The 13,689-nt window shown below is 40.5% G+C and overlaps 3 protein-coding genes across 3 annotated transcripts in view; 1 reads left to right on the top strand and 2 right to left on the bottom strand.

The window, feature by feature from the left end:
• pdcd7 (programmed cell death 7) overlaps window positions 1-13,689 on the bottom strand; it is a 180,995-nt gene that overhangs the window by 142,572 nt on the left and 24,734 nt on the right. The window lies entirely within an intron of this gene.
• On the bottom strand, window positions 1,487-4,798 carry uqcrfs1 (ubiquinol-cytochrome c reductase, Rieske iron-sulfur polypeptide 1). Its single transcript, XM_079340171.1, has 2 exons — window positions 4,479-4,798; window positions 1,487-2,432 (listed from the first exon to the last, which is right to left on the bottom strand). Exons 1-2 carry the CDS (start codon window positions 4,687-4,689, stop codon window positions 1,822-1,824), a joined length of 822 nt encoding a protein of 273 aa, XP_079196297.1. The 5' UTR covers window positions 4,690-4,798; the 3' UTR covers window positions 1,487-1,821.
• On the top strand, window positions 7,631-12,803 carry LOC306821553 (uncharacterized protein). The gene is made up of 5 exons (XM_079340064.1): window positions 7,631-8,937; window positions 9,039-9,419; window positions 11,285-11,407; window positions 11,743-11,833; window positions 12,350-12,803. Exons 1-5 carry the CDS (start codon window positions 8,898-8,900, stop codon window positions 12,696-12,698), a joined length of 984 nt encoding a protein of 327 aa, XP_079196190.1. The 5' UTR covers window positions 7,631-8,897; the 3' UTR covers window positions 12,699-12,803.

Genomic DNA, 13,689 nt, shown 5'->3' with positions numbered 1-13,689 from the left:
TGTGGCAAGGCACAGATCTGGCCAAGGTTACAAAAGAATTTCTGCAGCAATCAAGGTTCTTAAGAGCACAGTGGTCTCCATAATCCTTAAATGGAAGAAGTTTAGCCAAACTGAGCAATTGTGGGAGAAGAGCCTTGGTGCGAGAGGTAAAGAAGAGCCAAAAGATCACTGTGGCTGAGCTCCAGAGATGCAAGTTCCACAAATTCAATTCTCACTGCAGCCCTCAACCAGTCGGGGCTTGACGGAAGCCTCTCCTCAGTGCGAGACATGAAAGCCCAGAGTAAGGAAGCATAGAGTTTGCCAAAGAACACATGAAGAACTCCCAGACTTACGACAAAGAAGATTCTCTGGTCTGATGAGACCAAGATTGAACTTTTTGGTGTTCATTCTAAGCGGTATGTGTGGAGAAAACCAGGCACTGCTTATTACCTGCCCAATACAATCCTAACACTGAAACATGATGGTGGCAGCATCATTCTATGGGGGTGTTCTTCAGCTGCAGGGAGAGGACGACTGGTTGCAATTGAAGGAAAGATGAAGGCGGACAAGTACAGACATATCCTGGAAGAAAACCTCTTCCAGAGTGCTCAAGACCTCACTAACTAAAATAACAAAGAAGTGGCTTCGAAACAACTGTGACTATTCTTGACTGGCCAAGCCAGAGTCTAATTAGCATCTCTGAAGAGACCTGAAAATGGCTTTCCACCAACGCTCACCTTCCAACTTGACAGAACTGGAGAGGATCTGCAAGGAAGAATGGCAGAGGATCCCTAAATCCAGATGTGACAAACTTGGTGCATCATTCCCTGGAAGACTCATGGCTGTACTAGCTCAAAAGGGTGCTTCTACTCAATACTGAGCAAAGGGTCTGAATACTTGATCATGTGATGTTTTTCTTTTTTAATAAATTTGAATAAAAAAAATGTTCTGTCAAGATGGGGTGCTGAGCGTACATTAATGAAATATAAAAAGGAACTTTCTTGATTTTAGCAAAGAACTGCAATGAAACTGAGAAATTTAAAGGTCTGAACACCTTCCTGTCACCTCTGTCGGCCCCAATTTTTAACACCAAAGTCAAACTGACTGATTAGCATCAGTAACTCAAAAGGTCCATATAATGTTTTGTTAATTAAGTCTGGTGACCTTAAAGAGTGATAAAGCATCTGATTGTGCTTTAACAGGCAATCTGCAATGTTGTCAAACACTTACCTAGAATAGGGAAAATTAGGGCCTTCCTTTAATTAACATGCAGGTACTTCTAGTTGTGGTAGAAGCCCTTTTTAAGACCAAGGAAACCAACTAAATGACTGATGATCCTGATTCGATTTCATTGTTTATATTAACAAAAAAAAATCTTAAGCACTACAAATGGACTAAAAGGACAGCTTGTGTCCTCTGGATAGTTCTGATTTATTCATGAGATGAAACATCAACACATCTATAACCATCAGTTTGTGAAATTAGCAAACAAAGATCAACCCAAGTGTTCAAATAAAATAGAAATCTTTATTAACCAACACAGAACACAACAGATGTGTTCGGTTTATGAGCTGGACAATAACTTAAAGAGGTGGGTTTTATGTCATGTTTTCATTAGATTCACAGAAGAAACAAAGACTGTCTGCAGATGCACACAAAATGTGCAAGTTGTTAAATAGCTGATGCTTGTCTAGACAGATAAATACATTACTTAATCAGTAGAGCTGCTGTGATCAACTGCTGTGAGATCATTTATGGGACCCGACCATGCCCCTCCATAGAAAGACACACCTCCCTCAGACACACAACATGCTGTGAACCATCAGAGTCTGAAGAGAGTTTTTAACCCACTATCACTGTATCCTCATCAGGGAACTCGTAGTAGGGGACCTCTAGGTTGAGGGGTGCGGGGCCTTTCCTGATGCGGCCTGAGGCGTCGTAGTGCGAGCCGTGGCATGGGCAGTAGTATCCACCCCAGTCTCCGGCGTTGGCAATTGGCACGCAACCCAGGTGTGTGCACACCCCAAGCACGATGACCCAGCTCGGGTTTTGGACGCGGTCCTTGTCATGCTGAGGGTCTCGCAACTCTGCCAAGTTGACTGCCTCCTCACTGGCGATCTCCTTCTCAGTACGGTGGCGGACGAACAGTGGCTTTCCCCTCCACTTGAAGGTCATGTTCTTGCCCTCAGGGATGTCAGACAGCTTGATCTCGATCTTAGACAGAGCCAGAACATCAGCCGAAGCACTCATGGAGGACACAAACTGTGTGACCACCGTCTTGGCGGCATACACGGCCATCACTGTGGAGGCTCCTGTGACCAGGTAGGAGAATGTTCTCCTGGACTCGCTGCTGTCCTGAGAAGACTTGTTAGGATCTTGAACCTCAGGTCTCCTGTAGTCAGAGAAGTCTGGTACCCTGACGTCTGTGTGGGCAAACCGCACTCCTGCACTGCCTGCCGACAGATAAAAAGATAATTTGTCAGAGACAATGCAGAGATGGTGTAACACTAACAACATGTCGGAGGGGGACAAACCGATGGTCATACTCATCTATGCTGGCCTGGTTATTATTTGTGTATGATCAGATATTTTTTTAAACATTGTTTTCAGACTGTTGCTTACCAGGTTAGCCATGTTGCTGCTGCTGAGTCTGTCCCAAACAGAGCAGGTTTCAACATTTCAAATACAGGTAAAGAGTTCAACTAAACCAAGCATTGTTTCCTTCAAATCATTCGTTACCCAATTTAATGTGTGCAACAAAACACATCTGTGTGCTTCACGAAGCATGGTCTCCAAAGTCACAGAACAAAGATCAGCTAATTGTGCCAAGACTGTTTGTAAAGACTTTACAAAAATACTGAAAACATCTTCAAGTGAACCATTCAGCCAATGGTCACCTTTTTGTTGTGAAATTGACTTTTCTGTGAAGAGTTTTATGTTTTAGAACACGTTTGATCGACTGTGAACTCACACATCTGCCACAATGCATGGAACTTGTAATGTGTAACTGTAATTGCAATTTATGTAACTGTATTTGAATATTTCTCATACTAATCAATAAAACATAAGTAATTTGTAATCATATTTCCTTTTCCCTCTTATTTCTATTAATGCCATTATTGCTGTTGACTTTCAAGTTGTTAATGATCTTATCTTAAGAGGGGCTTGAGCGTATCCATGTTTTGATCCTAGAGTATTATCCCCATAAATCAAAAGCATACTGCAACTCAGACAGGGCAAAGTCTCTGGAGGGACAAACACTACATTTTAATAGAGGGTCACAAGTTTCCATCAGTTTCTTTGTTCTGTGAATTCTAGCAAGTTTTAATCAAGTGTAATGTGAGCATTTTCAATATCAGAGGGTGTCAGAGTTTAAGGGATGACTTTAAGATACGGTCAGAGTTCTGTGTCCTGATTTTGAAGGTTTATCTCAATCACATCCTTTGCCATCCTGTGTTCACGATTGCTGACTCAGAGTCGAGGTGAAGTTCAATAAATTGCTGCCATGTTTAACATCTTGATAGTACGACTGCACACAGAGCAAGGCAGCACACTGATCCCCTGATTTCACAGCCTTCTTTTAGTTACACCTGCACAAACTGATTAAATCTAAAAGCTACATGGCATCATCAGTAAGCTTTCTCATTTAGTGTGTTTTCCTTTCTGGCCACCAGCGATACGCACAAGAGAAACTTATCTTTGAATACCTGATCGCCAGCTAATAGGGAATATATGTTTTGTTGTTGCTGCTTAGAGTATGTACTGTATGTCTGACTGTATTTGAACTTTGCATCTGATACACCTGAAACACAGTCATAAACATGATTTCAGCTTTGAATGTGTGTTATACTAATCACTGGTCCAGTGTGAGATTACATTCGTACTGTTCAGTGTATGCCTCTCTACATGATGAATACTGTCCTCATCAAACAGTGATAAAGGAAATCTTCATTGTATGCCAGAAAGCTTGAATTCAAAAGATTTGGAGAGTTTTGAATCTTATTCTTTTCAAATAACTGATACACTTTCACCAACTGTTCCCAGGAATAACTGTCCATCAAAACCTAAATGTACTCACTAAAGTTAACTGTTTTATCTGCAGTCATGTAAACAGTGTGTGTACCCTTTGAAACCGTCACCAGGGTCACAAGGGGACACAGACTGTACACAGACTAATGAGCCTCTCACACGGCTAATGCCTTTAGTGCTGTGTCGTACATGTTGAGAGTCACACGATCACCGACAGACCCGAACACAGAATAACCAATGACCATACCTGCTTCACGACCTCCAGAGTGCAGGACGAGGTTTAGCCACCTAAGCTAACCGGATGCTAGCTGACCGCTTACTGTTTAGGTGAACTGCATAATGTTTTCATCAAATTTGAGATACTTGTGACACGCTAACTGTCAGTACGATGAAAGTAACTTCTGTCTGTTGTTTAGTTTCATCAAAGAAAAAAAAGCGGGCTCCGCCGTTTAGCAGCTCAACACACTCACCATTGATGCTAACTGTCACAGCAGGCCCCGTTTTCGGGCTTTGTCCGGTCAGTGTTTCCCGGCACAGGAACTTCTTTTTTGTGTCTAATAAAATCTTCTCTCCTTTCACGACGACCCCCGGGACCAGTGCCTTCAGAGGGCCAGCCACTGTGAAGGCTGTGGCCTGCATGTAGGGGGAGAAAGCCCCCGACCGGGCGGCAAGGGACATCATGTTTGCTGCTAACTGCTGCTACAACGACCTTGTGTGCTTCCTCGTCTGAGTACGTAGCGCGTGACGTCACGAAGTGCGTAATTACGCTAGAGTCTTCTTCTTGTGAATATTCTTGCAGTTTAGACCTAGACGCATCTAGGCGTATTACTGCCACCCACAGGTAGACTAGACAAGAACTAAGACAATCCATTAAACGTAACGCACGTGCTGATTCACGTCCCTCAAGATCAGATAAAGGTAATCAGGTAAATTTTGTTGCCTGAAAATCTCAAAATGTTCAAAATGTGTATAATTAATTATATTAACCCAGGCTTTCAGATGTTTGTACTGTATCCCAAGATCTAAGCCACTCACCACGAGCCAGGGCCATATTTTATTTGTGTACAGTATATACTTTGTTTTATTTATTAGTTTTTTGATTGGTGCTCTTTGTATTTGACATGCTTTGTTGTTTTAATTGGTGAAAATCTACTTCTACATTGTTTAAAATTGAATAAGGAAAAATTTCCATGACACAGCAGTCAGCGTAGAGACCTGAAGGGTTCAGCAGTAGACACACTCACTCAGAGGGGCTAAAATGTCACCTCAGTGGGACAAACTACCTCAGAAAGCTTTTAGAGAAGGTGAGAGTCAACACTGCTGCCCCAGGATACAAGCACGTCTGCATCTGCATCCGACTGGAAAACACACGCGCACACACACACCGACACACAAACACACACACATGCACGTACGCACACACACACACACACACACACACACACACACACACACACACTGTCACTTAAATAGTTATTTTAGCAGAATAAAAACCTCTCTGAGCTTCTGCTGAGTGCTGTGTTCACAAATAGTCACAGTGACTCACAGCTGTTTAAATTATAAATGAATGAAAGTCTGGGATCTGCTCAGGTTCTATATATACACACACACCTTCAATCAGCATAAAGTTAAACAGAGTTACAGAGTCTATCTCATGCAACTATAGAAGACGAGGGCTCCCTCCAAAGGAAAGCTTATGACAACTTTATCATTTCTTTAAACAGCAGATGTTAAAATAACAGCCTAATGATAGCCTCAAACACAGACTTTAATATTGTTAGGTATGCTGTGTAGAAGTCAATCAAAATTAGGCAGAAAAGCTATTTATATTAATTACATCTTTAATTGATAAACACAAATAAATCTTCAAATGAGCTAATGTTAATCACAAAAAATAAGCTAATTTCGCAGAATATTTTCTGCTACTTTACTCAACCAGACTTCATGCAGATTTTACAAGACACCCCCAAGGTGCAGGTGGTGACCACTTCTTCCACTTCTCAGTTCCAATGCTTTCTGGCTGATGTTTTGTTCACTTTTGAATGCTAGCGGTGCTTTCACTCTCGTGGTAGCATGAGTGTCTACAACCGTCACAAGTGGCTCAGGTAGTGCAGCTCATCCAGGATGGCACATCAATGTAAGCTGTGGCAGGAAGGTTAGCTGTGTCTGTCAGCATAGTGTAGAGGCGCAACCAGGAGACAGGCCAGTACATCAGGAAAAGTGGAGGAGGCCGTAGGGGGGCAACAACCCAGCAGCAGGACCACTACCTCCGACTTTGTGCAAGGAGGAACAGGAGGAGCACTGCCAGAGCCCTGCAAAATGACTTCCAGCAGGCCTAAAATGTGCACATGTCTGCTTACATGATCAGAAACAGATTCCATGAGGATGGTATGAGGGCCTGACGCTTACACCGCAAGACGTTTGGCATTATCCAGAAAACACCAAGATCGCCACTGGCACCCTGTGCTCTTCACAGATGAAAGCAGGTTCACACTGAGCACATGTGACAGACGTGACAGAGTCTGGAGACGTCGTGGAGAACTTTCTGCTGCCTGCAACATCCTCCAGAATGACCGGTTTGGCAGTGGGTCAGTAATGGTGTGGGGTGGCATTTCTTTGAGGGTCCGCACAGCCCTCCATGTGCTCACTAGAGGTAGCCTGACTGACATTAGGTACCGAGATGAGATCCCTAAACCCCTTGTGAGACCATATGCTGGTGTGGTTGGCCCTGGGTTCAATGCTAGACCTCATGTGGCTGGAGTGTGTCAGCAGTTCCTGCAAGATGAAGGCACTGATGCTATGGAGTGGCCCATCTGTTCCCCAGACCTGAATCCAATTGAGCACATATGGGACATCATGTCTTGCTCGATCCACCAACGCCTTGGAATGAGGGACGAGAAGGGGGTGATAATAGTTTAGACAGACAGTAAGAGCTAACATGAGGTAAAAATAAAAGTGATGAAAGAGGATGTGACAGGATGAGTATTTCTGTAAATACAGCCCTGCACCCAACCAAGTCTTTAGGGCACACTGAATGTGTGCCCTAAGGCACATACATTCACACAACATGACTAAACAAAGTTCATCAAACACCTTTTGGGAGGTCTAGTTCTAGGCTATTATGGAAATTGAAACCATTTTCACTCCTTCTTGTCTCAGACATTTGGATTGTAAGGTTTCTGTGTTGAAGTAAAAAGTGAGAGTACCAGCAGGTGGGGCTGTAACTCTGTTTACTAAAGGTCCTGCTACTTCAAGCTAAAAAATTAACAAAACCATAAGTGTGACTGTAGCATGTTGACGTATTGATCTGCACATTTTGACACAAAGGTTATTCACCCTGCAGTCCCTGTTATGGAAACGTGCAACTGTGTGTGTGTGTGTGTGTGTGTGTGTGTGTGTGTGTGTGTGTGTGTGTGTGTGTGTGTGTGTGTGTGTGTGTGTGTTGACCGATGAGTCATGTCCCTTATCAAACACACAGACAAGGACGCTACGAGGCTGTCTAAACAGTAACCATGGTAACAGGGTCAAAGACCCAGAAGAGACTGAACTCTGGTTTAAAGACTCTGAAGGAAATAAAACTTTTATACATTTTACAACACTTTATAAATCAACAACAGTGCATGTCTGTGTGTGTGTGTGTGTGTGTGTGTGTATGTCACCTTCAGTTTTTACACAGTGATAGACATAAAGTACCTGCTGGAGACTCTGTTCTCTGACCTTTGAACATACCCTAACGAGGTTTGTAGATTTTTGTGTGTGAATGCAGTCACACCATCCTTCTCAACTCTCTCACACACGTAGCATCACACAGGTGAGTACAGTTTCTCATAAATACCTCTGTTAATATATGAAAGACATAACAATATATGTTTCAGTGAGTGTTTGCTTTGGCGATTGAGCATACTTAATCTGTTGGGTGTTTTTGTCTTTTCTGTGAAAAATGTTGTATATTAGCTTCAGTCACAGTGTTTAACCTGAGCAGTCTTCATCTTTGTGAGGTCATGTGACAGCAGGTAGTTAAATGTTCAAGGTGTGAGGTGATAAAGTGTCATGAACTGACTGTTTTTAAATGTTGAATTGTAAATGTTGAACACTTTTATTGAAGTTTTGATACCACAAAAACAAAACAAAAAAAAGTCCTAGTGACCCAATAATGGATCATTTCTTGTTTTTGTTTTTATGTTTTTTTGCCTTTATAATGTAATAGTTTAATGGGTTTTTTAAAACAATAGTGTGCAAGGATGACATTTTACCCTTTGTTCCTAATGATCTAAATATGCAACTGTGACTTTGGCTTGACTTGATAAATGTGATTTTTTATAAATTAATGTGTACATTTTCATTTTCAATAAAGATAAATTGCATGCTATTTTGTCCCTATAGGCGCATCATTAATGAGCCTTCACAGTGTTACTTTGACACACAATATGCTGTGCAGATGATGATTTCAAGTTGAATCACTGGAAACTAATTTTAAGCACATTTCAAACATATTGACACAATATTTCAGATCTTACCGATCCAACCATAGGGTGGATACTGTTTTGTTTATTTAGTTTGATTTTTTTTTTTTTTTAAAGTGTGTTCTTTGAAACTTTAAAAAAAACCCAACAACAATATTTTCAATGAGAGATTTTCATCTTTATAGTCTCATTTATGTAATTTTTCATTTCCTTTATTTTTTTCTTGAGAGCTTACTTTTTGCAGTGCATGAACCATCGGGAACAGCAGGACAACTTTATTTCACAAACCTCCAGCTGGACCTACCTTTCAATTAATAAATTAAATATATAACCTATTATATCAGGAGATAAGAGCCTGCCTTCAGTGATTCTGTTTGTTGAGAAAAGGTTCAGCTATTTTAAAACATTTGTTCCTCTTGTATAGAAATGTTTGCTGACAGGATGTTACGGTTTCTCCTCCTTCTGGGTAAGTTCATGCTTCAAACACAAAATGTATGTGATATTTGTGCATGCATGAGTGACTGTGTGTGATTTATGAACGCATTTATTGAATATGTACTGCTATAGCTCCTGTAGGGGCCGTCATGGTCCATAACACCAGACGCAGCCTGTGTGTGGAGGACTTGGGAGCTTCAGGAAAGGTCCTGCTCAGGAGGTGTGACCTTGACTCAGAGTCTCAGCAGTGGATCTGGATCAATCAGAGCATGCTCATGAATGTTGCATCATTCAGATGTTTGTCGGCCCTGAAGCCAGGACCTCCCCGGACCGTGTCCTGCAGTGGGTCAGATCCTGCAGGGTTAGTGTGGGACTGTGACAGGGACGGACTGATCAGCATAAACTCCTCCATGTTGCTGTCCATCGATGGTCGGCGTCTGGTCCTCTCACAGGACAGTCAACAGTCCAGGTCAAGGTCTCTGGTTGGGGGAGACATCTGCCAGGAGAGACTACGTAAGTCAAAGACAATATCAGAGACACAGGGAGGTTTTCAATCAATCAATGTTTATTTGTAGCCTATAATGCGAATTCAAAACAATTATCGCAAGACACTACAAAAAATGGCCAAGACAGTGCTCAGTGTTATATTATTAATAGATGATTAGATAATAATAAAATAGATAATTATTAATTTATCAAAGTAACTTAGGTGACCAAAAAAATTGAGCAGACAAAGACCTCGAGCAGAACTCATGTTGAACAGCCATCTACTGAGACTGTGTCAGACTCAGACAAATAGAGATAGAACGAGACAGACAAACACAACAACAACAATGATTTAATTTATTTGGTGACAATTGATTGCACCTTTACAATACTAATGGTAAAAGTATGTTTGGTATTTGTAGGAACAGAAAATTTGGGTCAGCTGTCAGGCTGCAGGTGGATGCAGTCACAGACTGCAGTCAAGACTTTATCCTTTTTTTAAATCCATCAAGTAAAGAGTAATGAGTTCCCAACTCCCAATCAATAATATCCCATTAACACACATTCAAACTTCGCTATATAGCAGCAAGAGGGATCCAGGGTTAAGTGTCTTGTCCAAGGACATTTCATACGCCTGCAGAAACCTTCTTGAGAGATGAATCAGTCTAACCTTTAACTTTCTACTACAGCTGACTCGATGTGTGCAGCAGATGTATCACACTGATACATCCTCACCTTTAAATGAATAAATGTAACAAGTGAAAAAAAGGTTTCTTATTGTCACTTTAGCAGACAGAAGCATGACAATATACAATACGGCATTTGGTGAGCTCTGTATTGATCTCTCTGCACTATAGACTGCAACATGAACATAGTCTTAGTGATGTCACCCATAGGTTACTGAAGGGAAATTTTGATACCCAGTGATGGTGGTTACCATGTTGGAAGTGCTGTCTTAACCTAACTTTCAGTCAGCGTAATAACAGACAAAGAGGCAGAACAGATGGGGGCCTTAGTCTTCTTTCATATAAGCCAGGCTTCTAATTATAAATAACTCTTATTTTTCATAAAATCAAAAAAGACGAGTTCGAAAACAATCATTTTCTATACAGTGTGTGCTGATAAAGACATTATGTTTAGACCAAATTTGTTTTATTTACCAGGCTGTAAAAATGTTAATTAATGTTGTCATAATGGCCCATTTTAATTATGTTTAGTCTTTTATAGCAGGAAAGTAGCCTTGTCCTCCCTCCTCCTTGGCCTAGTCAGCCTGTCATCCAATTTGATGATGCTGATTTTCAGGTGTGACCTAACTGGATTGTGCAACATTTCAAGCAGAAGTCAAACAGTGGGTTTAACTCCTCCAGTGTTGTAAACAAACACTGCTGTCGCTGCACATTTCTAGACATTGCTCCTCCGCTCACTCATGCTGACATCTGCATGATGATGAATAATATCCATTTAATTGAATTGAAACTGAATTAGAATTTCCCTCGGGATCAATAAAGTATCTATCTATCTATCTATCTATCTATCCATCTATCCATCTATCCATCTATCCATCCATCCATCCAAAAAAAAATCTAAAATTTTGAAGCAAAGACTCCATGATGAAAGCATATTATCATAAAATTAAGGATTTTAAAATGAGATCGCTGTGGGATCAAAATTGTGGTTTCTATGGGTTTCAATGTGCCAATTTTTTTATTTTTCGCACATAGAGGCTTAAATGTGTACTGAACGTCTTACAGATCTATTTAGGTTTTGAAATATGGAATCTCAAAATGTTCTTCAAAAAATCTTTACCATTAAATTTTAAATTAAGACATTAAACAGCCAAAATTATTAAAAGATGAACAGAAGGGTTCTAAGGTTGTTTGTTTATTCTTCAGGATCAAGGAGGGCATCTGGTGAACCTGATGAGTTTGAGGTAAAAGGTGAGCAGACAGGAGAGAGAGCAGCCATGACGGAGGAAGAGAGAGAGTATCTCCGCTGGTTCTACCGCACAGAAGACCGTAAGTACTGCTGATTAAGCTCTGCCCACTATATAGCTGCCAACATGAAAATGTGTTCAAAACCAAAATGTGAAGAGATTTGTATGCAAGTTTTATTAAATGGATATTTTTCATTGTCAACGTATGTGTGAATTGAGATATTCCAATCAAATGTTTCAAACATCAGCACTAAAGCAAATCACTTAAAGAACAGAATTTGAATTAACTCATGATCTGACACTAAGGAGGATATTGAAAAATATGATACAAAAGGGTGCCTAAAAAACCTGATCATAGAAAGGTCCTGTTGTTTCATTGTATAAGCTGTATTTAACAGATGTCTTGTTTGGTTGCAGCGACCACCTGGAAGTATGTGCTGCTGGGTGTTGCCTTTGTCTGCCTGCTTGTTGGCTTCCTGCTGCTTGGGATGGGAGCAATGGCCAACAAGTATGTCTGATCTTTAACAATTTCTGATTTACAAGGATTGCACTACTTATGCAACTGCTTAATCTGTGCAAATGAAGCCATCTAATGCACAAATTACATACAAAGTGTTAAATGCACCATTCACTGTGCTGCAGTCCAAATAGTGTCCCTGTGCGCTGTAATGTTTGTGTGTTTTTAGGCTAATGGAGGCATTATGGGCAGTTGGAGTAAAAATGTACCACCTGCCAAGAGTTGGTGGTGACTGCCCTGCAATATGTATAAGAAACTTTCAAATGATCAAGACAATTCTGCCACAGTATGATTAAAATTTTTTAAAACTAAAGTCTCTAAATATCAAGGTCATATTAAACTTGTAAATGTTTCCTCTACATTCAAATACAAAATAAGAATAACCTAATGGGGTAGGAGAATTATATGGGCATGTTTGCTAATTAGTGAATACGACCTTCAGACTTTCTACACTTTTTTTAATCAAAAAGCTACTGGATAACACACTTTTTTTCTTTGGTTCGGCAGGAACAGAAAGAAGATTGCAAAATACAAAGCCGCAGCCGCTCTGGCTCAGAGTGACGGGGAGCAGCTCCGAGTTATTTCAGCTATCAGTGATGACAGCAGCAATAATCCCTCACCACTGTCTGACAGGCTACCACAGGGAAATAAACCCCCACCGCCAAACGGCGAACTGAGCGAGCTCAAAGCAGGAGGCATAGTGGTCACATGGAAAGACGGTAATACCTCTTGCCTTTACTCAGACCCACAGGAGGAGCAACAGGAGGAGCAACAAGTGGAGCAACAGGAAGAGCAACACGTAGAGGTGTTAACTGATGAGCTGGTTCCTGATGAGCCAGTAAAGGCTGAGGAGTAAAGGGTTAAGATTATGGATCTGTTGGAATATTTCTCTCAATAAGATGTTTATTGGACTCATAAGCAGCTATACTTCCCACACACCACCTGCAGGATGTTAGCTGTTATAAGTTTCAAATCTCAAAAGGATATGTTGTTTGTGAGATACAACATATCCTTATATATATATATTTGTGTTTTAAATGATTTATTTGCTGTTAATCTAATAATCATATCCATTGTCCAGAGCTAGCACTTGTCAAAGTAATAAATCAACATTTCCATGTTTAAAACTGTGTTCAGACTAAAGCTAATTTTCACATCATGTCTTTCAGTTTAGTTTGACTTCAGGACTATTTGGTTTATTTAAAATTGATTAAACACAACCCCTGAAATGTCAGCCTCCCAGATCAGTCACAGAACCAAACATCAGCTTGTCTTGCTTCTATCATCACCTAGACTCTCATACAGCTGGGCTGTTTCCACATTTTCTCCAGGAACTATATGAAAATTAACTTGGTCTGAACTATAGAGTGTATATTGAAACGGATGACAAACTGCTCTTGTGTGTAAGGAAAGGATTTAAAGCTCCCCCTGCTGCAGTCTATGGTCTAAACACAGTCTAAGTTAGATTACATAGAGTGTATTTTTCTCATGTGTGGTACGAACTCAAAGAATAAAGCCAAGTGTGGCATAAGTTCTGAAAACATTGTTTTTGCTAAGCTTATTGCATTCTTTTTGGGCTTCATATTTGAAACATAGATATGATTCTGTACCATTTCATCACTGTCACAACAGTCAATATTCTTATTCATCACAGTGTGAATTATTCTTTTAAGTTCTGCAGCAGATTGTTCACGTTCAACTTAGCCAAATGATATGATGATTTTTGACTTCATTAAGCTTTAGAGCTCATTCAAAATCTGTGGAAGCTTATTAGTTTCTTTATATCTTTTTTAGTCTATCTTTAAATATACTGAATGTATTATGTTGACATAAACAGTTACACCACA

Source organism: Symphodus melops, assembly GCF_947650265.1.
Source record: "Symphodus melops genome assembly, chromosome: 3".
In the NCBI taxonomy this organism is placed as follows: Eukaryota; Metazoa; Chordata; class Actinopteri; order Labriformes; family Labridae; genus Symphodus; species Symphodus melops.
This window is presented reverse-complemented; position numbering and strand designations above follow the sequence as displayed.

What these genes read in the sequence shown, in the direction of transcription:
- uqcrfs1 (XM_079340171.1), bottom strand. Translation starts at nt 4,689, where the DNA reads ATGATGTCCCTTGCCGCCCGGTCGGGGGCTTTCTCCCCCTACATGCAG. An exon ending in TGTGACAGTTAGCATCAATG is followed by an intron (nt 2,433 to 4,478) that starts GTGAGTGTGTTG and finishes ATCTGTCGGCAG; the next exon opens with GCAGTGCAGGAGTGCGGTTT.
- LOC306821553 (XM_079340064.1), top strand. Translation starts at nt 8,898, where the DNA reads ATGTTTGCTGACAGGATGTTACGGTTTCTCCTCCTTCTGG. An exon ending in ACGGTTTCTCCTCCTTCTGG is followed by an intron (nt 8,938 to 9,038) that starts GTAAGTTCATGC and finishes GTACTGCTATAG; the next exon opens with CTCCTGTAGGGGCCGTCATG. An exon ending in CATCTGCCAGGAGAGACTAC is followed by an intron (nt 9,420 to 11,284) that starts GTAAGTCAAAGA and finishes TTTATTCTTCAG; the next exon opens with GATCAAGGAGGGCATCTGGT.